The sequence below is a fragment of the Leptodactylus fuscus genome, chromosome 6, assembly GCF_031893055.1.
Source record: "Leptodactylus fuscus isolate aLepFus1 chromosome 6, aLepFus1.hap2, whole genome shotgun sequence".
Classification (NCBI taxonomy): domain Eukaryota; kingdom Metazoa; phylum Chordata; class Amphibia; order Anura; family Leptodactylidae; genus Leptodactylus; species Leptodactylus fuscus.
The window spans coordinates 19295294-19320344 of NC_134270.1; the positions used below are offsets into that span (position 1 = coordinate 19295294).

General features: G+C 47.3%; 1 protein-coding gene across 1 annotated transcript in view; it reads right to left on the bottom strand.

Moving 5' to 3' along the window:
* Positions 1-12136: 12136 nt before the first annotated feature.
* Positions 12137-25051, bottom strand: part of TBCD (tubulin folding cofactor D) — a 137846-nt gene continuing 124931 nt past the window's right edge. Inside the window, exons 32-40 of the mRNA XM_075279437.1 lie at positions 24531-24689; positions 23910-24048; positions 22018-22139; positions 21615-21692; positions 17763-17852; positions 16269-16356; positions 15819-15928; positions 15266-15350; positions 12137-12309 (exon numbers count right to left, since the gene is read on the bottom strand). Of these exons, the coding sequence (XP_075135538.1) occupies positions 12295-12309; positions 15266-15350; positions 15819-15928; positions 16269-16356; positions 17763-17852; positions 21615-21692; positions 22018-22139; positions 23910-24048; positions 24531-24689 (886 nt within the window). The 3' untranslated portion in view covers positions 12137-12294. The remainder of the gene's footprint in view (positions 12310-15265; positions 15351-15818; positions 15929-16268; positions 16357-17762; positions 17853-21614; positions 21693-22017; positions 22140-23909; positions 24049-24530; positions 24690-25051) is intronic.

The following is a 25051-nucleotide window of genomic DNA, read 5'->3' on the forward strand; positions in this document are numbered from 1 at the left end:
AGGGGATTAGGAAATGTTCTAAAGTTACCTTCTGTTAAAGAAAGGAAAACCCACAGCGGTTGTGAAGGTAGACCATGTCCATTCTTATTTTTATACATGCTTTATACTGCTTAAGAAACTATATTTTTCTTTGTGCAACGTTTATACATTAAGATGGCGCCTGTATCCGGCACCGCACCCAGAGGCTGACGCACACGATCGTCATGTGGTTTACAAGAAAGACAGTATCATTTATCGGGAAATCGAAATCTAAGAGATGTTGAAACTTAAGAGCCAATGACTGATCGCCAGTGTATTTGGATACAAGACGTATATGCTTACAGCCTGCCGTTATCTTATCTTTCTTGCATTCCTGTATAAAAACTGTAACTTCCTCAATAAACCTCAGTACTGTGTGAGCAGCCAGAGCACCCAGTTGCATGGACTGAGATGGAAACTGCATCAACGTCAGTGTTTATCTTTGTCAGCGCGCACATGCATGATTGATTTGGAGCAGGTGATTGACCACTGGAAGTGACCCGTATTCTGGCGGAGGTCACTACCTCAACAAATGGCGCCCGAACAGGGACTACGGCCATAGGACCACCGCGGATGACCGACCTGCGCCGGACGACGTCCCACCGAACCGAGGCCTGATCACCCTCATTAGAGTCACGGTAAGTGTATGCATATTCATATGAATATGTGTCATTTGCCTGTGACTGTTGGTGTGTCGTTGTCTGGCTGACAGGTGATCCACTTGGATCGATTGTCCAGTCCGAGTGATACGGATAGGTGGGTCCTGGAGCCGTAGTCTGAACTTGTTTTTCCTCACCGGTATATATATATCACCGAGTGTTCAGTCACCTGTGTTGCTTCAGACTCCGGGAAGTGAATTTCTTGCCCTCTTTGATGTAGAGTAGTGCGTGTGATCTTTTGGACGATCGCAACATTTGATTTGTGGCATGAGGCCGTCAGGGAGTAGGACGGGTGCTGTTGTGTGATTTGATTGTTGATCCATAGCATGAGGCCGTCAGGGAGGAGGACGGGTGCTATGGTGTGATTTGACTGTTGATCCATAGCATTAGGCCGTCAGGGAGGAGGACGGGTGCTGTGCTGTGATTTGAGTGTTGATTTGTAGCATTAGGCCGTTAGGGAGGAGGACGGGTGCTGTTGGGTTGTTTTATTTGATATTGCCCAGTGACTGCAACCTGTGGTCAGGGACCTGACAACAAGAGTCTGAAACCGGTAAAGGTGACTTTGTTGGTGGTGAGGTTGTGGGGTCACATATCCGTCAGTGCACAGGCGGATAAGCAATATTGGGACTGTGAGAATGTTGCGGTTGTTCAAAAGGAAACATGTTTTGCCCGACGGGGCACAGACTGCTGTTGATTTGGTTCGAGTCAGGGAGGGCAAGAAATATGTGAAGGAGGCTTCGAGAATGTATAAACTGGCTGAGGTGCCTCCTACGGGCCGATTGCAACCTAGTATGTGGAGAAAAATGTTAGAAGATAAAGGTTTGCTGGAAGCCGCCCAAGCTCATTACAGGGTTGCAAGGACTCTAGAACGTGAGGGATATGCAGAACTGACAGGCGAGGGAGGACATGAAAATGCTGAACCTTTGTTTCTTTGTTTGGTTATCTGAAACTTGATGATAAAAAGAATATGCCGAGTATAATTGCTTGTGCGCCACTGCCCTAAAATGGCGCCGAGAGTAGTGGAGATGGGTGGATCTGTGACGTCTGTGGGCAGCTGAATCCTGATTTGCAAGATGTCTGTGTAGCCTGTGGAGCTTCCCGCCCATCCCCTGTTGTCTCATTTTCCGGACCAACGCCCAGGGATGGCGGAAGTGAGGTTATGGCTGTTCCCGCTGGCAGCCATGTTGTACACCCAGACCAACATCTCCGGCCCCCACCGCCCCTCGGATCACGCCCCCTTTATCCGGTGATAGCCACATCCAGTTCCTATCACAAACCCTCAAGCCTGGAAGAGGCCAAACCCCCGGTAGCCCCCTTTCCGAGTGTCGATGCCCAGTTCAGCTATAAAAGACCTCACTGTATACCACTATTCACATTGTTTATAGGTCTGACAATAGTCAATGTATATGCTTTTTATAAGATCTGAAGGGTATTTCCTTACAGTCCAGTAGTGAGAGATAGGGACACTGAAAACACTAGAAACAGACAACAGTATTAACAAGCCTATGGGGCAACACGGTGGCTCAGTGGGTAGCACTGTAGCCTTGCAGTGCTGGAGTCCTGGGTTTGAATCCTACCAGGAACAACATCTGTAAAGAGTTTATATGTTCTCCCCGTGTTTGTGTGGCTTTCCTCCCATTCTACAAAGACATACTGATAAGAAAAAAAATGTGTGAACAAGTCCATGTTGTGAAATTATTATAGTGTTCTCTGATGTTAAGTTTGACATTTATTGCGGGTTTTTCTTTATTTAATCATTATGTTAATATATATATATATATATATATATATATATATATTTTATATAAATTTGTTACCAATCATTAATATATGTTCGCTTTTATAAAGTCTCTGTGTACGGGCTCTTTTTTTTTTTGGGGGGGGGGAGGGGTTTCTAATCTTGTGTAATTTATAGGCAGTGGCGGATGAGGCATGATCAAGTTACTGTATTTTACATTGTCTATTCTAAGTTTATACTAACTATTAGTTGGCTTAGTTTGAGACAGAATTTTACACCAAATTGTCTGCACTTTTTGTCACATCTTAAGCCATACCGCCTTATCTACTAAGCCATTGCCATTTGTCTAGCAGGTCAGAAAAAAATGATCTCACACTAGATGTAAGAAAGTGTCCCAAATGTGTCACATTGTACTACAAAGTGTAACCGGAACTACACTGTGAAACGGTAAAATTATGAATTGGTTGGGATAGACTCTTATGAGCATGAAGACGGGTTATCTGAGATATCTGGGGAGAGAGGCCGAATGGAGAGACTTGTACACTGAGGCCAATCTGACATAAAAAGTGTCCTTGAGTAACCTTAAGCTTGATTTGGGGGGGGGGGGGGGGGTAAAATAAACCAAATAGGAGCATAAAGCTTCAGGACATTCAACCTAGGAACCTTATGAGGGAAGACTGCACATCCCAGACATGCCAAGTTATGTTGAAAAGATACAAGCTGAAAGTTCCAGGGTGTAAGTATGGAAATTACTGAATCTTTTTCTAAGACTTAGACATTAGGTTTTGCTAAGTGTGAGGTCAGATCTAGAGACCATTTGGTGGACATTGATATGCAATGGGCTATAGGTGATGGATGCATCCAGTGCAACGTGCAGCTGACATACAGCAAATGTCATAACAAAAATCTACAATGCCAGAATAAAAAAATGGTCAAAAGGTTGTAAGAGCTGCCAAAATAGTACTAATAGAAACTGCAGCTGACCATGCAAAACACAAGCTTTCACCCAGTTGTGTGGATAGAAAAATAAAGAGTTAAGGATGTCATAATAGGATGATCTAAATCGAGGTGGTGGGAAACCAAAAAGTACCAGGAGAACATCTCTGACAACTTCTGGATATAAAGAAACAGCTTCTTGCACAGTTAGTTTTGATGAACTTAAAAATAAAATTACCATCTCTTGTCACTTTGATATAACTGGCTTTGCCTTAGAGAGCTAGAAATGGCTAGTCCTGACAGTGTTCTACACTATGTATTATAGATAGGTTCCTAGGAGCCCTGACAGTATTATACACTATGTATTATAGATAGGTTCCTAGGAGCCCTGACAGTGTTCTACACTATGTTTTATAAATAGGTTCCTAGGAGCCCTGACAGTGTTATACACTATGTTTTATAGATAGGTTCCTAGGAGCCCTGACAGTGTTATACACTATTTTATAGAAAGGTTCCTAGGAGTCCTGACAGTGTTCTACATTATGTATTATAGATAGGTTCCTAGGAGCCCTGACATTATTCTACACAATGTATTATAGATAGGTTCCTAGGAGCCCTGACAGTGTTCTACAATATGTATTATAGATAGGTTCCTAGGAGCGCTGAGTGTTATACACTATGTTTTAAAGATAGGTTTCTAGGAGCCCTGACAGTGTTATACACTATGTTGTATAGATAGGTTCCTAGGAGCCCTGACAGTGTCATACACTATGTTTTATAGATAGGTTCCTAGGAGCCCTGACAGTGTCATACACTATGTTTTATAAATAGGTTCCTAGGAGCCCTGACAGTGTTATACACTATGTTTTATAGATAGGTTCCTAGGAGCCCTGACAGTGTTATACACTATGTTTTATAGATAGGTTCCTAGGAGCCCTGACAGTATTCTACACTATGTTTTATAGATAGGTTCCTAGGAGCCCTGACAGTATTCTACACTATGTTCTATAGACAGGTTCCTAGCAGCCCTGACAGTGTCATACACTATGATTTTAGCCAATTTAAACTCTGATTCATGACACAATTACTAGACCCGAAACAAATCTTTGGACCGAACCACCCAAAAAAGGCAACATCTATGTAAAAGTTGGTAAGACATTTGTATGGTCTTATCCTCCATCCCCCTGGAGTGGCATTAATGTAATCTGCTACAGATCAATGAAGAAGCACAGACTTTAGTGATATGTCGTCAGTAGAGATTAACAAATCAATCAGTTCTGAGTCAGGTTTGATCTGAATATTCCAAGTTGTTAGTTTTTTAACTAAACTGAACAATTGCCGATTAGGCTGGGATGAGCTAAATAGGCGGCCACAACATTCATTGTAGTAAATTATACATGCTAAGGTCTCTTCAGATCCCACAGTATAATACGTGTCTGGTGCTCTCTCTCGTGGTCTCCTGGGTGACATCATGCGCCTGGGGTTGCTGCTGAGGCCTGTGATTGGGCCACAGTGGCATCACATGGGCATGCTGAACGCCATGACGCCACCGAGGAGACTATGAGAGTGCTGAACGCCGCAAGGGGCCTGTAAGAAGTGAGGGAAGAGGAATATGACTTATTTTTATTTTTTACACCTCCCTGAGCCTCCGCCTATTACACACTGTGGTCTGTGATAATTTCACTTTCGGTTCTATCCGAACTTGTTCGATTCAAAATGAATCAGGTATCCGAGACGGCTAAAACGAAACGGACCTTGAGAGGATCACACGTCTCTAGACCTTAGCAAACAAGCCGGCTCCATGTGATGTCGCTTTTAACAGAATTCCAGTATTACCTCAGCGCTGAGGGACAATTTTTTTTTAATGCTCTTAGCTCCGCCCTTTTTAACCCTTTTCAACATTCCCAACACTAATCATCTGGAGCCTGACTCCTCCCACACATGACTGATCACATGGTCATGACATCACCATAGGTCCTTGACGTCCTCCACAGCACATCCTGACTGATCACATGATCATGACATCATCACAGGTCCTTTAGTCAATTCATTTCCCTGAAGAGGAAAGAGCTGCCATATGGCGAGTTGACTCAACTTGCTAGAGGGACCTCAGCCAAGGAGGGACAGCTGAGCTTTGTAAGGAGCCGATACAGGAGGGATGATCAGGAGACGTCTTGGATCTGCTCGGTAACTTATGACCACATATTGTAAGGTAAAGAACTAAACTTTCAAAAATTTTTGATTTTCTGGCAGCATTTGTGTCATTGATCCATTTCATAATATACTTTATTCAAGTGTTTTGGCTCCTTTTTGTGAAATCCTGCATTTTATTATTCTCTGCCTTGTTTCTGTATTGAGAGCGGTTCCCTGTTTGGAGGAGGCAGCTTGTGCCTGGAGCCATCTTATAGTCCTGTCCTGGGCGCCGGCAGAGATAAGGCTTCTTCTCCGCCTTACCCGATCGCTATGTGCCAGGACTGGTTACAACTTTATACCTAGTCATGTCATGTGGATTATACAAATGGAACCGTCTGCTTGTCTATGCAATGTATAACCGCAAGAGAATAAAACATCCCATTGTAATATCTCCTCAAACGTCTTGAAGCAACTGTATATTTTTTGCATGGTTTTGTATGATTTTTTTCATTGGCTCATCTTATTTCCATTTAGGCTCCTACAGTTTAGGATCCGTTCTGTAGTTGTCTTCAAAGATGAATAGACGCAGCGACAAAATGTCAGAAAGGATATTGGATCTGACCCTAGAGATCCTGCACCAGCTTACTGGAGAGGTGAGAGATTCTGATGATGTCACATTACATCATTCTTATCTATAGTAATAACAGATGATATGACTGGAGAGGTGAGGGACTCTGGGAATTGATGGAGTGATATTTATTAATGTGTCTCTCCATAAACAGGATTACACAGTAGTGAAGAAGACCTCTAGTGGGCGCTGTCAGGCTCCTGTATCTGAAGGATGGGGGAGAACCCTGAGTCCAATCCTGGGGCCTCCACCTCACTCCCTGATACATGAGGAGATCAATGGACAGATGATCCTAGAACTCACCAACAAGATCATTGAGCTGCTGACTGGAGAGGTGACACTGCTGGGAATGCTGGGACATTATACAGGAGCGCTATGAAGGGATCTGCTGATGACTGTATCATTGTGTTGTCAGGTTCCTATAAGGTGTCAGGATGTCACTATTTCTCCATGGAGGAGTGGGAGTATTTAGAAGGACACAAAGATGTGTACAAGGAGGTGATGATGGAGGATCAGCAGCCCCTCACATCAGCAGGTAATAGACATGACTAAATACAGAAGAGGATGGATACACACTCTTTCTATAATCTGGAACTCATAAGAAACCCAGCCATGATTTGCTTATTATGACTGGTTATCAGTAAGGACACCATGTGCCACAATAAGGAAATCATGGCTAGGTATCCACTGTAACTGATCAAGGCAGCGGACTGTCACCAGTAACTCTAGGTTCACACTAGTGTTCAGGTTTACATTCTTCAGATCCACTTGCGAACCCAAAAAAACGAAATCCTATCCGCTTAAAAAGCTGTTACCTGAAGACTAGGGTTGAGCCGATCTTGAGATTTCAGGATCGATTTTAAAATCCGATTTCCGATTTCCAATCCTGGCTGCATCTCCAGTGTAGCCAAGCTGAGCGCACGGCCAGAGCTGCTACATCTCGGCATAGGAATGCATTGACCAGCATTGATTGGCCGAATGCCATACAGAGTACAGCATTCGGCCAATCAACGCTGGTTCTGCCAGAGGAGGCAGAGTCTAAGATCGGTCCACAGCAGTCTCCATTCTGGTACGATATTAGACTCCGCCTCCTCTCAGACGAGCCTCCAGCAGAACCAGCGTCGATTGGCCGAATTCTGTACTCTGTATGGCATTCGGCCAATCAACGCTGGTCAATGCATTCCTATGGGAAAAAGTCAACTCCCGCATATCGCAAGCTGACAGGGATCCCGACGTAATACAGTGACTTGGGCATGTTAGATGCCCCCAGACATGCTTCCTCTGCTGTCCCAGTTGAATTCCAGGGTGTTGGCATCATTTCCTGGGGTGTCATAGTGGACTTGGTGACCCTCCTGAGTCGAAAAGTGGTTTCCCCCTTAACGAGTATTTTTTTCCCATAGACTATAATGGGGTTTGATTTTCGATCGAACAGTCGAGTATTGAGCGGCTACTCGAATCAAATTTCGAACTTCGAACATTTCACTGTTCGCACATCTCTAGATAGGATCCCTTTAATTATGAAGATACCTAATTATTACCTCCATACAGTGGCATAACTACCGCCATAGCAGCAGAGGCAGCTGCCACAGGGCCCGGGACATTAGGGGCCCGGTGACAGCCGCTACCGCTGCTATCATTATACTCGGGGGGTCTTTTTTAGCAGCAATTACACCCCCACACATATTAATCGTGCCGTCTCCCTCGTGCTGACCACCTTTTACTTTTTGCAGTAAAAGGTTAATTTTCTGACAGTGGAAGGCTGTGTATAAATCTTCTCACGCCAGTGCTCCAGAGGCTAAGGAGAATAAAACAGGCTTAATCTGCCTTGGGCCTTTTTCACATCTGCATTGGTAATCTCCCCCTGAACGGACTACCGAACGCATTGGCAAGCAGTGTGCAGTGAAAGCACATGGACCCCATAGACTATAATGGGGTCCGTATGCTTTTCGCACGAGTCCTGCGGACAGGAAAGTAGATTGTGAACAACTTTCCTGTCCGAATGTTCCGTACAGAGAGCACACAGGCCCCATTATAGTCTATGGGGATCCGTGCGCTTTCACTGCACACTGCTTGCCAATGCGTTCGGTAGTCCGTTCAGTGGGGGGTCCCCATGCGAACTCCCCGAACGGATTACCGACGCAGATGTCAACTGGGCTTTAGTGTGGACGAGAAACCAGGCGCAGGTGTGAACCTAGCCTAAGTGATGACTAGACTATAAACATCTGTTATACACATCGATGGACACGTGAACAAAATTGATGATTCTTCGTTAAATAATAAAAATCCACAACTAATGAAATATTCAACGATGTAACTTTACTGAAAATCAACAATTTTGTCCATTTTTATCCACTATGTAAATATAGATGTTAATGTAAAATTTTCCATCTCAAAAATTTGTTAATAAACATTTTTTTTTATAAAATTCTCAGTCTGTCTTTGTTGAACGGGAGGAAATACACGCAAACACGGGAAGAACATACAAACTCCTTGCAGATGTTCCTGGTGGATTCGAACCCAGGACTCCAGTGCTACAAGGCTGCGGTGCTAACCATTGAGCCACTGTGTTGCCCTGGATTAATTAAACTTGTGTAATGTATAGGCATTGTTAAATCCACTAGTGTGGCGGAGGAGGCATGATCCATTTAGTGTATTCTAAGGGCTAGTTCACACGGGGCCAATGGGGCGGATTTTGACAGCTTATTTCGCCTCAAAATCCGCCTCCGTACAATGGAGCCCTATGTGAACTGCTAGCGTTTGATTTTCTGGTAGCAGTTTTTTGCCGCTAGCAGAAAAAAGAAGCGACATGTCCTTTCTTTACGCGTTTTCTGCTTGAGGAAAGCAATAGATGCGAATGGGAGGCGAAAAACGCCCAGCGTCCATTACAGTCCATTCACTTTTAGTCTGTGGTTGAATGTGAATCTGCACTAACAATCACTAGGATGCCCTCAGGCTTCTTTTCATATGCATGTGTTACCCTCCTGCTGTGTCGATTTGGCTCAGTGTGAATACACGTCAGTGTATTGTTCCTGCAGTTCAGTGGCTCAATAAGCAAACGCTTATCTAGCTCCGACACCTCCAGACTCATAGATAGTGAATAGAGATGAGCGAACACTGTTCAGAACAGCTGATCCGAACAGCACGCTCCCATAGAAATGAATGGAAGCAAGGGGCCACATGGTGGCTCATTGGTTAGCACTGCAGCCTTGCAGCGCTGGAGTCCTGGTGTTCAAATCCCGCCAAGGGCATAAAACCATCTGCAAGGAGTTTGTATGTTCTCCCCGTGTTTGCATGGATTTCCATCCCATATTCCAAAAAAGACATACTGATAGGAAAAAATGTACATTGTGAGCTCTATGTGCAGCCCGCCGCTAGCGGAGAAAAGAAGCCTGGCGGTCTGCATAGACCACCATTGTAAAGGGGAGGTTTTTGACGCGAAATCCGCTGTCAAAAACCTCCCCTTTGCTCACGTGTGAACTAGCCCTAAGACGGTCTAGTCTAAGTATATACCACCTGTTGGTTGGCTTCGTTCGAGCCCGAACTCTTTGTGGAGTTTATAGACAGACTACGAGTTCTCTCACCTTTAGAACTTTGACTATAATGTGGCCACCACTTGTCATCAAGAAGATCCATCAGGCGTACCCCAAAACTAAAATTAAGGCACTCGAAGAGTGGGATGTTGAGGTGAAAGTCTCTACATAGAGTTGGCAGTATTATAGAGCAAGATGGGACGGTCACAGCAAACGTGGGGTGTGCACTAACCTTCACAAGTTGTGGTACAAAGAGGCCCCACAAAGACGCAGCAGTGGTCAGTAGAACTTGTAGGACTTACTGCAGTGTAACCTGTCCATCCCCCATCCTAGGATTGATAAAAATAGTAAATGGGAAGGACAAATAAAAGATGACAAGACAAGCAAACAGTTTTTAAAATAAAAGGAGAAAAGACAGGAGAACCTTGTAACTTAAGAAGTTTTTTTGTTGTTGTTTCCATGGAGTTTGGAGAAGAAATACGTCCCGACATTCAGCTTGTATGCTGGCTTCCACAGTGTGACAAAGTTTCAAGGCCTTCCCAGTCTTTTGTAATGTGAAGCTCTTGGCTTGTGTCTAGCCACACGTCCTGCCAATGTGTCCCCTCTTCCCCCTTTCCAGGTCTTGCATAGCTGGGAAATAACTGATTTCATCCACGTCTTGCATTATACTGCATATTTGTATAAGGAAAATGTTTGTTCTCGTACCGTGTTAACCAGTGGGTAAGAAATATGACAAAAACCAAAAAAACGAAAACTTGATAGTTTTCAGTAGTTGATACCTTTTTAATGGCTAACTAATAATGATGACAGATTACAACGTTTCGGAGCTCTCGGCTCCTTTTTCAAGTAAATTTAAAAACCATTTCTGAAGGATGCATATTTATGTACAAAAGGGTACATAGGGATAGAATTGTAGGAGGAATTCTGCTTCAAACACTGGAGAAGGGGTTAAATCTGTCACATGGGTTTATGGCATCTTACAGAAATCACTGACCTGAGAACTGATAAAACCTGGAATTGTTTACATTGATTGTACTAATGACTAATAACCCTCTACCCCCCTTCCTCCTGGAATTCTATCCCTATGTGTCCTGTTGTACATAAATATGCATCCTTCAGAAATGGTTTTCAAATTTACTTGAGAAAGGAGCTGAGCGTTCCGAAACGTTGTAATCTGTCATCATTATTAGTTAGCCATTAAAAAGGGATCAACTACTGAAGACTATCAAGTTTTTTTTTTTTTTTTTTTTTTTAATATTTCCTGCATATTTGTAGTACTAATGGTATAGTATCCAACATAAGCATATGCTCCTGACTAGAGATGAGCAAGTACTGTTTGGATCAGCCGTTCCGAATAGCACGCTCGCATAGAAATGAATGGACGTAGCCAGCACGCGGGGGGATTAAGCGGCCGGCCGCTGTCAAAGCGGAGGTACCAGGTGCATCCATTCATTTCTATGGAGTGTGCTGTTCGGATCGGCTGATCCGAACAGTACTCGCTCATCTCTACTCCTGACAGAAGAGACCCCAGAGTGTTATAATTTCAATCAATTCACAGGTGATGAACCCCCCTCCCCAAAAACTAACCCGAACCTTTTGAAATATTCAGGTAGAATCTGGTTCATTATGAAGTGATGCGCCCATCTCTAGACAGAAGGCCCCATAACACATTTTAACTGCAGTAACTGGTCAATCGATTTGCGGGTGTGAAAGGGTTTCGGTGACCACCAAGAGCCTTCAGAAAACACACACCCCCCCCCCCCGCCCCCACTGAGCCGCCACTGGAGTGATGTTGAGGAAATTGGTTGAGGTGTGGGGAACGTGATCTCCTCCCCCAGTAATTGGGTAAAGTTGTCTTGCTGTAAAGGGCAGCCTATATAGTCTAGAATAGACCATAAACCTCAGTATTATATCTGAGAACCCGAGTGACACATGAGACTGATCTTACCAGGTTCCCTAAAATCAGGGTCCCATTTTCCTGATTCTTCAATGACATAAGAGCCATTATTACGTTAGTATTACATGCTCTTAAAGGGGTTATCAGGTTTATCCTTAGGATAGGCCATCAATATTAGATTTGCTGCGAGTCCAACACCAGGAACCCCACAGATCACCGGTATCGAGACAGGGCGGGAGATCCCCCAGTATAACCTGTAGCAGCGACTATAGGTATTACAGCGCTGTCCTATAGACTTCATTGGGGCAAGGCTGCAGTAATGTGATCTGCGGGGGTCCTCAGTATCAGACCCCTGCAGATCTAAGGATAGGCCATCAATGTTACAACCTAGATAATGCCTTAAAGGCACGGTTCACTCCGTTCTTCCATATCCCTTTTATATAACTATTTTCTGTGCACTAGATGAATGATGTCCCCAGGACTACACTTCCCAGCATGCTCAGCTCTTGTTCTTTCCCATGTTGTGGACGAGACGTGAACGTCCAGCCAATGAGATCCCGCCACCATGCTAAGTCATGCAGTAATTCACTGCGTGGGTCAGTACAACAAATAGGACTTTATTACAGGTGTGTGACGTGCATATTACATATTACATGATGATCATCTAGTGCCATCTGCTGGCCACCACCGGCACTGCGCTCACTGCTCCTTCTTCAGGGCCTGACTTTTCTTCCATTGTAGTCTCCTCTGGATTTTCATGACTGTGGAACCTGCAGGAGAGCGATCATCGATTATTAACACTTTCATCACCAACAGTATTCTGGGCCTCTGTGACCGGGACAAAATTTTACCTTTTGAAATGCTGCATTTTAATGGTCAAATCAGGGAAAAAAAAACAACATGTTTTTAAAATTTTTTCAATGGTTTAAGGTAGTCTGTTGGAAAAAATATTAACCCCAAAAATGAATCCTCTAATTCACCCGTGTACTGCGTTGTACGTATGATACCATGGTCCGCTCTCATAGTCCTAGTTGAGCTTTTCATTTGCCTTCCTTAGCTTTACGTGGTGTGGTCGTCAAGGGGTTAATACTAGACCGCGTGTACAGCAGGCAATGCTAAGGTAATAGTTGTACGACTTGCAGGGGCCGGGGGTTGTGTCCGGCTTTTGGTATACTGGTGGGGGGGAACTACAGGAACAGATTTCCTATGGGGCAGTGCAGTCTAGCTATTTGTGTCTCGGGTTTGGTAGATCTGTCTAGTCGTGTTTAGTTTTCATGTTAAAGGGATTCTATCATTACCATCCCTTTTTCTACAAAGACCACGTTGGAAGGCTATTCTTCTCCTACCTTTATTATTCTGATCCGCGCCGCCGATTCTGTGCATTTTCTTTTGTCTTCCGCATGCAAATAAGTCTTCAGAAACAGGGGGCGTCCCCTGTGCCATCCGAAGACTCTCCAGAGACGCCTCTGTCTTCTTCACTTGATGCCTCTTCACCGCGTCATCATCCGGCAGAGCCGACTGCGCATGTCTGTTCGGCCATTTTCCTGTGGCCTCTTACACGAGCGTCCGTTCGGCACCGGGAAAATGGTACGGTAGGAGAAGAATAGCCTTTCTAAGGAGCATTCCGATGTGGTCTTTGTAGAAAAAGGGACTGTAATGATAGAATCCCTTGAACCCTTTCACTGCCAAGGGTCTCTGGAAAATTTGCACCTCCAGTAGCCAGAGCAATTTTCAGTTTTGAGATTCTCATCTTTAAAATGAATTTTAAAGCATCAAGATATGTTCATGCAGTCCGGAGATATCGGCATTAGTAGGGAGGACGTTTTAGCTACGTCCTCCGCTACTGAAGTGCCATTCTGGGAGGGCGTAGAGCTGATGTCCTCAGCCAAAAGAGGGTTAAAGGGGTTCTCCGCTAGCACTCCATACCTCACTGTTAGGTCTCATGCACACCACAGTGTTCTTCATGTCCTATGCAGCTCCTTGAAAACAGATTGGAATGGAACCCCTTCCCATTAAAATCAATGAAGGCACTTGGATGTCATCTCAGTGTCTGATCATTCCCTGAAAGATCTATTATCTCCTTCTTCTCACCTCCATCTGATAAAACTCCATACAAGCGGCTCAAATTTTCCTTCCATCCTCTCAGCTGAAACGGGGCCAGAACCCCCTCCCTCTGTCCCATGCCCCCTGGTGTTTAAGACATGGTCGCCGATGGATTGCACAGTACATGCAACTGGTACAGAGAACGGAGAAGAGGAGATACCAGGTGCTGTGACACACCAGCCACTAGGGGGTGTGCTCAGCTCTGTAGTAGAGGGCTAGTGATTGCTAACCATTAACAAACTTGTGGTGCCAATGTGGTGACGTGACCGGCAGGGAAATGGAAGAATAGTGTAGAGGATTATCAGAGTTTTCCCCTATATATAAGCTGACCGGACAATAGGCTTTGGTTAACTGAAAAAAATCTGAAAATCCCTTTAACCCCTCTACAGTTCTGGATGTGTCCCGCTTGGGGAATGACACGTCCACAGGTAACGTCACTTTAAACGTCTCTAAATTCGGAGACACGGGGACTAGAGCCGCAATGTTGGTTTTATTTTAAAGCCAATAATAAGACCGAGGTCATGTCTGTAGCCCAACTAGATCGCTGGTTAAAGCGGAGCTGTATAATACTTGTAGCTTTCACTTCAACCAATGTAAAGGAGATCACAAGCAAGGAGAGGAGAAATTATTTTATTATTCTCCTGTCCCTTCACATATCCCCTGGGGAGGGCGCACCATACCATAGACATTTGTTCAGAGAGTTCTCTCGCAGCATTGGAGACGCCCCCAGTGCTGTCTCAGCGCTGAGGCCCGCCCCCAGTGCTGCGAGAGAGCTCATTAGCATACCGACAAGAACCGGGATTGTAGGCAAACGGCGGCATGGAGAAGACGACGAAAGGTAGGAGACGAATAGCCTTTCTTAAGGCTATTCTGACGTGGTACTTAGAAAAAAATTATGTCTGAGTGATAGGATCCCTTTAACACCTTATATGCTTAAGTTGAACATTGACCACGGAAGTTTTTTTTTACCGAAAAAAAAAAGTAAAGATCGTCCTTTTCCCTCTTGTTAACGAAGAAATATTTTCTAGAGCCATAAATTCAAAATCTGCAATAATTTAAAAAAGTCACAATTTCAGAAGGGTTTTTGTGATTTTAATGCAACTTATGAAGTTAAAGGGGTTATCCAGGACTATGATATAGATTGTTGTGGCCGCTTTACTACTTACCAACCCGTTACACCGTATAGTGGCTGTGCTTGATATTGAAGCTCAGCCCCATTCACTTGAATGGGACTGAGCTGCAGCATGGCCATGTGACCAATGGATGTGATGTATTATAGCTGTAGAGAATCCCTTTAAGGCTTTACAGCATTCACATGGATCACAGGAACCTGTAGTCTGAAGGTGACACATTGACTTCTAAGTGTTGTGGGCGTGCTCTGTGATCGCTGCAGAGGAGGGGGAGGAAATGGCCTGTGCCAATCTATTGTCAATAGTAGATTAGTAGATTGTGCACTACCTATATACTGTACATGCGTTAGCTGTCATTGTAAACCAGGCTGTGATCATGATGATGAGATAACTAATGAGAAGTGATCTCTACAGAACAGGAAGTGACACCCTAGTATTAGGTACAGTGGTCAGAGTGAAAACTGCAAGAGTCTAGGGTGACATCCCCTCTTACCTTGGGTACCAGGGTAGGTTTAGGGACCTTCAGCAGGTCACACAGGAAGTTACGTTGCTCCCGGACATGGGTCAGTTCATCATCCCTACATGGAGGAAGAAGCAGGGTTACACACTGGGCCTAATACCCTGGACCATTGTAAAGAAGGAGGAGGAAACGGGGCAGATGTGAATTTCTAGAATTTCTTCCTCCACCCTCTTACCCATGTTCCTCCAAGTCCATGAACACACTGGAAAATGCAGTATACGGGACATTGATGTTGTATATATATCATAGTATCTCTCCTGGCAACTAATACCCAATACTTCTCACAGCTGAGGGTTTGGCACGGGCGTAATAAGTCTACACAACAAACCTATTAGCTAATACTTGAGCAAATCTCTCTCCTGTCCAATAGTTTCCTTACTAGGACCTGTACCCACTTGGAGTGACCCTGTAGCTTGCAGCATATAGGACTGACGCCCCAAAGAGACGGCTGCACTCAGGGTCCCGATCCATGCAGGTCTCTCCAGATATGACATCATACATATTAATTCCACTACTCGGTACTCACCAGCTGGTGTCGCTCAGCACCGTCATCACCTCATCCAGAATCTCCGCATCTATGACATCATCGTACGTGATGAGCATTTCATAGACTTCACTGGCTGTGGATTTTCTTACCTGCGGTTAAAAATGTGGGGAATAAAAGGATAATATAAATGATATAGCTGTAGTACCTCTACTCTGCCAGCAGGGGAGCTGTAACATCAATGGTCCTGGATGAAGAGCGCACAGAGTGGAGCACAGATCACACACATCCCTGCTAAGCGTGCGCCCCCTGTGGGTCATTCTAGATAACCCTGCTACATTATCCTGTTATCAGGCTGTATAATACAGAAGTGATCCACAGACGGCCAGAACATGCTGGGGGTTGTAGTACTACAGCATCTGGAAGGCTGCACGCCACTAGCCCACCAGTACCATGTACAAAATGGCGGAATACCGTGTGACTGCTACTTACCACGGGGAACGGGTGGCACATCAAGAGAAGCAGCTGAAATAAAACCTTCTTCCGGATCTCTCCAGGGAACTGAATCAGGCCACAGAATCTGCCAACAATGAGGGAGAGAGAATATAAAAGACAGGTGCCATCCCAGGGGGCAGAATCACTACCCACGTGTTAACGCCCAGGGAGTCACTGCCCAGGCTAGTGTCAAGGTATATACTGCCCACACTAGAGTCAGGGTATATACTGCTCAGGGATTTACTGCCCAGGCTAGAGTCAGGGTATATACTGCCCAGGGATTTACTGCCCAGGCTAGAGTCAGGGTATATACTGCCCATGTGTTAACGCCCAGGAAGTCACTGCCCACACTAGTGTCAGGGTATATACTGCCCGCATGTTAATGCCCCAGGATCTATTGCCCACACTAGTGTCAGCGTATATACTGCCCGCATGTTAATGCCCCAGGATCTATTGCCCACGCTAGTGTCAGGGTATATACTGCCCACATGTTAACGCCCAGGAAGTCTCTGCCCACACTAGTGTCAGGCTATATATTGCCCAGGTGTTAATGCCCAGGAAGTCACTGCCCAGGGTAGTGTCAGGGTTTATACTGTCCATGGAATAATACCTGGGATCTACTGCCCACGCTAGTGTCAGGGTATATACAGCCCAGGTGTTAATGCCCGGGGATCTACTTCCCACGCTAGTGTCAGGGTATATACTGTCCACAGAATAATGCCCGGGATCTACTGTCCAGGCTAGTGTCAGGGTATATACTGCTCGCGTGTTAGTTCCTGGGAATTAATATCACATGACAGCGTCAGGCAGTCGCTGCCCACTTGTCAATACCAGTGGATCTGCCTCCCACATGTTACTGCCAGGGGAATTGCCACCCACATGTCAGCATCAGGGCAGTCGCCCCTCACATCTCATTGTACAGCAGTCGGTGCCAAAATGTCAGCATAGGAGAAGTCTTGAGACAGTCTCCTCCCACTTATTAGCATAGGGGAGGGGGAATTGCCACCCACATGTCAGTGGAGTCGCTGTACATGTCTGTACCATAAGAATAACTCCCCATATGTTTACCCCATGCTTTACACTGCAGTCCCGCTTGTTGCTCAGCAGGAAGAGGATTTTCAGGTTACTGCTGCAAATGGATGTAAATAAGCCACAATAAGGGACACTTCTCCTTTAATGACCCTGCAGTTTACATATGGAGGCAGCTCTAGGACGTCGTCCAGCTGCCTGATCCTGGCGGTAAACCAGCGAAGGCGGATTAGGGCACTGTTCAGACAAGCAGGCCGCACAGCATGACAGTGTAACAGAGTCCCAGCCATTACCGTCACATTGTGCGGATAATCCGGGCATTGTCTGTGGAGGTGCGGAGAATGAATGAACACATCACTTCACACCTTCAGCCCAGCCCAAGTCGGTTGATAACAGGGAGCCAGGGACTGATTTCCCCTTCATGCAGGTGTAAGGTCTTTTAAGGGAAGGTGTCGGACTCACAGGGCAGTGCTGGATCGCAGCTTCTGGATGTCCTTGGACCTCTTAATCTCTTCTTTACACAGTGCAAGCAATTCAGAGGGGAACGGGTGACTGTGGGAGACAAAGGACACGGGGTTATCAAAGCATCACACGCGGTGCAACTACAACCCCCAGCGTGTTCTGCCACTACAACCCCCAGTGTGTTCTGCCACTACAACCCCCACAGCGTGTTCTGCCACTACAACCCCCAGCGTGTTCTGCCACTACAACCCCCACAGCGTGTTCTGCCACTACAACCCCCAGCGTGTTCGGCCACTACAACCCCCAGCGTATTCGGCCACTACAACCCCCAGCGTATTCGGCCACTACAACCCCCAGCGTGTTCTGCCACTACAACCCCCAGTGTGTTCTGCCACTACAACCCCCACAGCGTGTTCTGCCACTACAACCCCCACAGCGTGTTCTGCCACTACAACCCCCAGCGTGTTCGGCCACTACAACCCCCAGCGTGTTCTGCCACTACAACCCCCAGCGTGTTCTGCCACTACAACCCCCAGCGTGTTCTGCCACTACAACCCCCAGCGTGTTCTGCCACTACAACCCCCACAGCATGTTCTTCCACTACAACCCCCAGCGTGTTCTGCCACTACAACCCCCACAGCATGTTCTTCCACTACAACCCCCAGCGTGTTCTGCCACTACAACCCCCAGCGTGTTCTGCCACTACAACCCCCACAGCGTGTTCTGCCACTACAACCCCCAGCGTGTTCTGCCACTACAACCCCCACAGCATGTTCTGCCACTACAACCCCCACAGCGTGTTCTGTCACTACAACCCCCACAGCGTGTTCTGCCACTACAACCCCCACAGTGTGTTCTGCCACTACAACCCCCAGCGTGTTTTGCCACTACAACCTCCAGCGTGTTTTGCCACTACAACCTCCAGCGTGTTCTGCCACTACAACCCCCAGCGTGTTCTGCCACTACAACCCCCAGCGTGTTCTGCCACTACAACCCCCAGCGTGTTCTGCCACTACAACCCCCACAGCGTGTTCTGCCACTACAACCCCCAGCGTGTTCTGCCACTACAACCCCCAGCGTGTTCTGCCACTACAACCCCCAGCGTGTTCTGCCACTACAACCCCCAGCGTGTTCTGCCACTACAACCCCCACAGCGTGTTCTGCCACTACAACCCCCACAGCGTGTTCTGCCACTACAACCTCCAGCGTGTTCTGCCACTACAACCCACAGCGTGTTCTGCCACTACAACCCCCAGCGTGTTCTGCCACTACAACCCCCAGCGTGTTCTGCCACTACAACCCCCACAGCATGTTCTGCCACTACAACCCCCAGCGTGTTCTGCCACTACAACCCCCAGCGTGTTCTGCCACTACAACCCCCAGCGTGTTCTGCCACTACAACCCCCACAGCATGTTCTGCCACTACAACCCCCAGCGTGTTCTGCCACTACAACCCCCACAGCATGTTCTTCCACTACAACCCCCAGCGTGTTCTGCCACTACAACCCCCACAGCATGTTCTTCCACTACAACCCCCAGCGTGTTCTGCCACTACAACCCCCAGCGTGTTCTGCCACTACAACCCCCAGCGTGTTCTGCCACTACAACCCCCAGCGTGTTCTGCCACTACAACCCCCACAGCATGTTCTGTCACTACAACCCCCACAGTGTGTTCTGCCACTACAACCCCCAGCGTGTTCTGCCACTACAACCCCCAGCGTGTTCTGCCACTACAACCCCCAGCGTGTTCTGCCACTACAACCCCCAGCATGTTCTGAAACTACAACCACCAGCGTGTTCTGCCACTACAACCCCCACGGCGTGTTCTGCCACTACAACCCCCAGCGTGTTCTGCCACTACAACCCCCAGCGTGTTCTGCCACTACAACCCCCAGCGTGTTCTGAAACTACAACCACCAGCGTGTTCTGCCACTACAACCCCCAGCGTGTTCGGCCACTACAACCCCCAGCGTGTTCTGCCACTACAACCCCCAGCGTGTTCTGCCACTACAACCCCCAGCGTGTTCGGCCACTACAACCCCCAGCGTATTCGGCCACTACAACCCCCAGCGTGTTCTGCCACTACAACCCCCAGCGTGTTCTGCCACTACAACCCCCACAGCATGTTCTGCCACTACAACCCCCACAGCGTGTTCTGTCACTACAACCCCCACAGCGTGTTCTGCCACTACAACCCCCACAGTGTGTTCTGCCACTACAACCCCCAGCGTGTTTTGCCACTACAACCTCCAGCGTGTTTTGCCACTACAACCTCCAGCGTGTTCTGCCACTACAACCCCCAGCGTGTTCTGCCACTACAACCCCCAGCGTGTTCTGCCACTACAACCCCCAGCGTGTTCTGCCACTACAACCCCCACAGCGTGTTCTGCCACTACAACCCCCAGCGTGTTCTGCCACTACAACCCCCAGCGTGTTCTGCCACTACAACCCCCAGCGTGTTCTGCCACTACAACCCCCAGCGTGTTCTGCCACTACAACCCCCACAGCGTGTTCTGCCACTACAACCCCCACAGCGTGTTCTGCCACTACAACCTCCAGCGTGTTCTGCCACTACAACCCACAGCGTGTTCTGCCACTACAACCCCCAGCGTGTTCTGCCACTACAACCCCCAGCGTGTTCTGCCACTACAACCCCCACAGCATGTTCTGCCACTACAACCCCCAGCGTGTTCTGCCACTACAACCCCCAGCGTGTTCTGCCACTACAACCCCCAGCGTGTTCTGCCACTACAACCCCCACAGCATGTTCTGCCACTACAACCCCCAGCGTGTTCTGCCACTACAACCCCCACAGCATGTTCTTCCACTACAACCCCCAGCGTGTTCTGCCACTACAACCCCCACAGCATGTTCTTCCACTACAACCCCCAGCGTGTTCTGCCACTACAACCCCCAGCGTGTTCTGCCACTACAACCCCCAGCGTGTTCTGCCACTACAACCCCCAGCGTGTTCTGCCACTACAACCCCCACAGCATGTTCTGTCACTACAACCCCCACAGTGTGTTCTGCCACTACAACCCCCAGCGTGTTCTGCCACTACAACCCCCAGCGTGTTCTGCCACTACAACCCCCAGCATGTTCTGAAACTACAACCACCAGCGTGTTCTGCCACTACAACCCCCACGGCGTGTTCTGCCACTACAACCCCCAGCGTGTTCTGCCACTACAACCCCCAGCGTGTTCTGCCACTACAACCCCCAGCGTGTTCTGAAACTACAACCACCAGCGTGTTCTGCCACTACAACCCCCAGCGTGTTCGGCCACTACAACCCCCAGCGTGTTCTGCCACTACAACCCCCAGCGTGTTCTGCCACTACAACCCCCAGCGTGTTCGGCCACTACAACCCCCAGCGTATTCGGCCACTACAACCCCCAGCGTGTTCTGCCACTACAACCCCCAGCGTGTTCTGAAACTACAACCCCCAGCGTGTTCTGCCACTACAACCCCCACGGCGTGTTCTGCCACTACAACCCCCAGCGTGTTCTGCCACTACAAAACTTGCAGCACACTTGTGTTTCCACAAGATTACAGTCCTGGCAGCCACATAGAAGTGTATGGAGCGCCATTGTGCTTGTGTGACTTCATTCACACCTAGGATTTAAGGGGACTCTTGGTGACCCAGCAATCATACACTTATCCCCTATCCACAGGACAGGGAACAAGTGTCCATGGTGGCATAACCCCTTTAACGTATGTGAATACCTCTGCTTGCTGTCAGTAAATGTAAATCTGCCTTTACTACATCCCGCTCACACAGCTGAGGTTTTGTTGTGTGTACAGTAGTATTGGGACTATCCCTGTGACCTCTGGGGGTAATGGAATTTCTTACTTCTCTTCCTGCGTGAAGAGCTCGAAGCAGCTGTTTGCCAACATCTGATCCAACATCTTCAGCAGAGGGATGGACACCCTGTATAGAAAGAGAAAGGTGTATACTGTTTGGTGACACATGGAAATTATAAGCACTGGACCCTAAAGGGGTGAGACAATGAAGACAGAGGGCAGTGGTGAGCCCGCCTGGTCCTGCAGTCACTGACAGAGCAAACATAGCCATAAAGCAGTAGGACGGTGCCCCTTGTGGGATGATAAGGCACTGCAGTACATAAACATTACTAAAAAATGTCATCTTAAAGTTGGGGGAGATCTAATAGTGACAGATACTGGAGGAGATGGCTAGATGGTAACATCCAAAAGACCTATGGTTAGTGTTAATGTCTACTGACATCTATTCGTACCGGTCATTGCGTTGGTTGTCCTTGAAGAGTTGGAGCAGCGTCTTGGAGAAGGCGTCCATGGCTTCAGCGTCATTCTGGATGGACCGTAAGTACTCGAAGAGACTCTGAGCAGAGTATCTAACCTGGAAGGAGACAGAAGGTAGAAGTCAGCAAGTGACCCTGATATTAATAGGTGTAATAAGAACGCTGTATATACCGATACACTGTAACGTAGAATCAGCACAAATCTAAAGACTACAGAGGTCATAGCTAACCTAGAACCTCTAAACAGTATAAGTACTGTACAAAAGCCTCTGCTTTGCTGCAGGACGACCCCTCAAATAGTCATGGATTGGAAGAAGTGTGGTCAGGAACATCCACAGCCAAGGGCCAAAGCCAAGAGAAGAATTACATGTATCCGGTAGACAGGGAAAAGGTCAGGAACAAAGCTGAGGTCAGGATCTGCGGTATCTGGGAGTCATGACAGGGATGGACCTGACACATAGGACGCTGGCTGTTTTGGCAACCCCATGATGCAGAGTATCTGAAGGAGCACAGATGTAACCAAAACCAGTATAGAAACCACGGCCTCCTGCTGGAACATGGCACTGGAATCAGGAGAGATGAGTAACAGCATCACCCCCTTAGGGATCCTATCCAAAAGGTGTGCATGCGGCTTGAGGTGAAGCTTCAAGTAGTGCAACAAAGCATCGACATCTTCCTTAGCAATCCGCCTTCTCTTATCTGCAAACCTCTCTGCAGTCCAGAATTTGCATGATTCCTAAATCATATTCAACGATATTCAAGAAAACCTGTCGATTATCAGAGATGCAGAAGGATATAGAGAAGCTATTGGGTATCCAAAAACATGGTGGTAACTGGATGAATCTGCTTTAAAAACCAGCAATGGCCCAAACAAACATGGAGCAGATGTTTTTCATCAACAACCAGACCATTGCTCGGAGGAATCTTTCCACTTCAACCTTTTTTTGTGGATAAGACGTTGGAATAGCCTTTAGAAAGGCTATTTGTCTCTTACCTTTAGATGTGATCTCCGCCGCGCCGTTCCTTAGAAATACCAGTTTTTTACCGGTATGTAAATTAGTTCTCTGGCAGCGATGGGGGGCGGGCCCCAGCGCTGAAAATGCGATGGGGGCGTCCCCACTGCTGCTCGAAAACACGATCCTGCGACGCCTCTATCTTCGGCTGGATCCTCCCCTTCTCTGTCGTCTTCCTCCTGCGTCACCTCCGACGCCTGCGCAGTTGGCTCTGCCAGTGAGACACTAGGAGAGCCGACTGCGCATGCAGTCACAAGGGTCACCTAATGGTTTACACCCTGCACAGGATCTCATGTATTATTATCAGTACGTATATGTTACGCCTGTGTGAATCTTTGTCACCTTGAGAAATAGAGGATCCATCTGCAGAATCAAGGCGTAAAGATTCTGGAAGCCAGAGGAATCTGGAGACAATTAAGTTGTGGAGAAGAGAATGAACATCAGTCCTAAGGTGATGTATCTACCCACACCGACATCTTGTAGCTCCTCTGACCTCACAGTGTGCCCAGGAGAGTTGGACATCAGATTTCCTTTCTGCCCAAAGTAGCAAAATAGTCTTTTTTATGAAGCCCGACCCTTGTGACCTGAAGGATCTTCTTAGAAGATTGTAAGTGAAGAGCACTCTCGTGGCCGGGGTCACCTCCACAGAGAACAGCGAGCAAACCGCATCATTCCAAAACTCTCTGAGAGCCATTGTAAGGAGCTGGATGGCTTACTGACAGATTGTGTAGTCTTCTGCCTCAGGGAGAGCATTGCAGAGACTGAAGAAGGGGCAGCAAGGTCCAGGACATGCTATATAGTAGTAATATATGTATACAGTGACTTCCCCAGCGGTGACACCACTGAGTTTCTTACTGTTGATTCTGTTAACCCTCCGACAGAGACGGTCAGGCCCATCAGCACGTAGTATCTGTAGGTTGGTAAAGCCAGGAGTTGTGTGATCAGGGGAAAGGCTTGTGACGGGGCGTTCCAGTTCAGGGAATGTGCCTGTGACCTAGGCGGCAAAAAAAAATAAAATTAAAAATTAAATAATTATATACTAGAGATGAGCGAATACCTCGCTTCATAGGAATGAATGGACGCAGCCGGCGTCCGGCCGCTTAACCCCCAGCGCGCCAGCAGCTCCCATTCATTCCTATGGAGCGAGGTATGCGAAACTGCCGTTTTGCATAGTATTCGCCCATCTCTAGTATACACTATATAGTCATACTGGTACTATTAGTTGGAATGTGGTGCAGTCATATTGGTCTAAATTCCAAGATATTATCAGTAGGAAAGCTGGGAATTAGGGTTTATTTACTTCTATTATATTGCGCTAACATATTCTGCAGCACGTCAATATCAGTCACCGTCCCTAGTAGCGCTCGCTTTATAATCGCAATACCCGGAGGAAACCCACATACATTTGGGGAGCTGTTATCCAGCGTTTGTAGACCCTTGTATGTGGCACAGTTATTATCTAGATGGGGCAGATACCTGTCAAATATCTTCTCCAGCTCCTCTCGATGTGGAATGTTAGGGACGGCTGGGTTATCTTGGTGCAGGAGTTTGAGGAAGATGGAACCAGCGTGAGCTCGGAAGCGATCGATCTTCTCGGCCGCCTGCTGCGCCACGTAACACATCATTCTCTGACACCTGCAGAGGAAGAAAAGTCAACCGTCAGCCAAGTCTGTGACCTCCCATAAGAGCAGCACACTCCTCTCCCGAAATACTCTGTGCCGCTGGGGACCCTGCTCCTTCCACTATGTAATGCTCAGTCTGTGACCTCCCATAAGAGCAGAATACTCCTCTCCTGAAATACTCTGTGCCGCTGGGGACCCTGCTCCTTCCACTATGTAATGCTCAGTCTGTGACCTCCCATAAGAGCAGAATACTCCTCTCCTGAAATACTCTGTGCCGCTGGGGACCCTGCTCCTTCCACTATGTAATGCTCAGTCTGTGACCTCCCATAAGAGCAGAATACCCCTCTCCTGAAATACTCTGTGCCGCTGGGGACC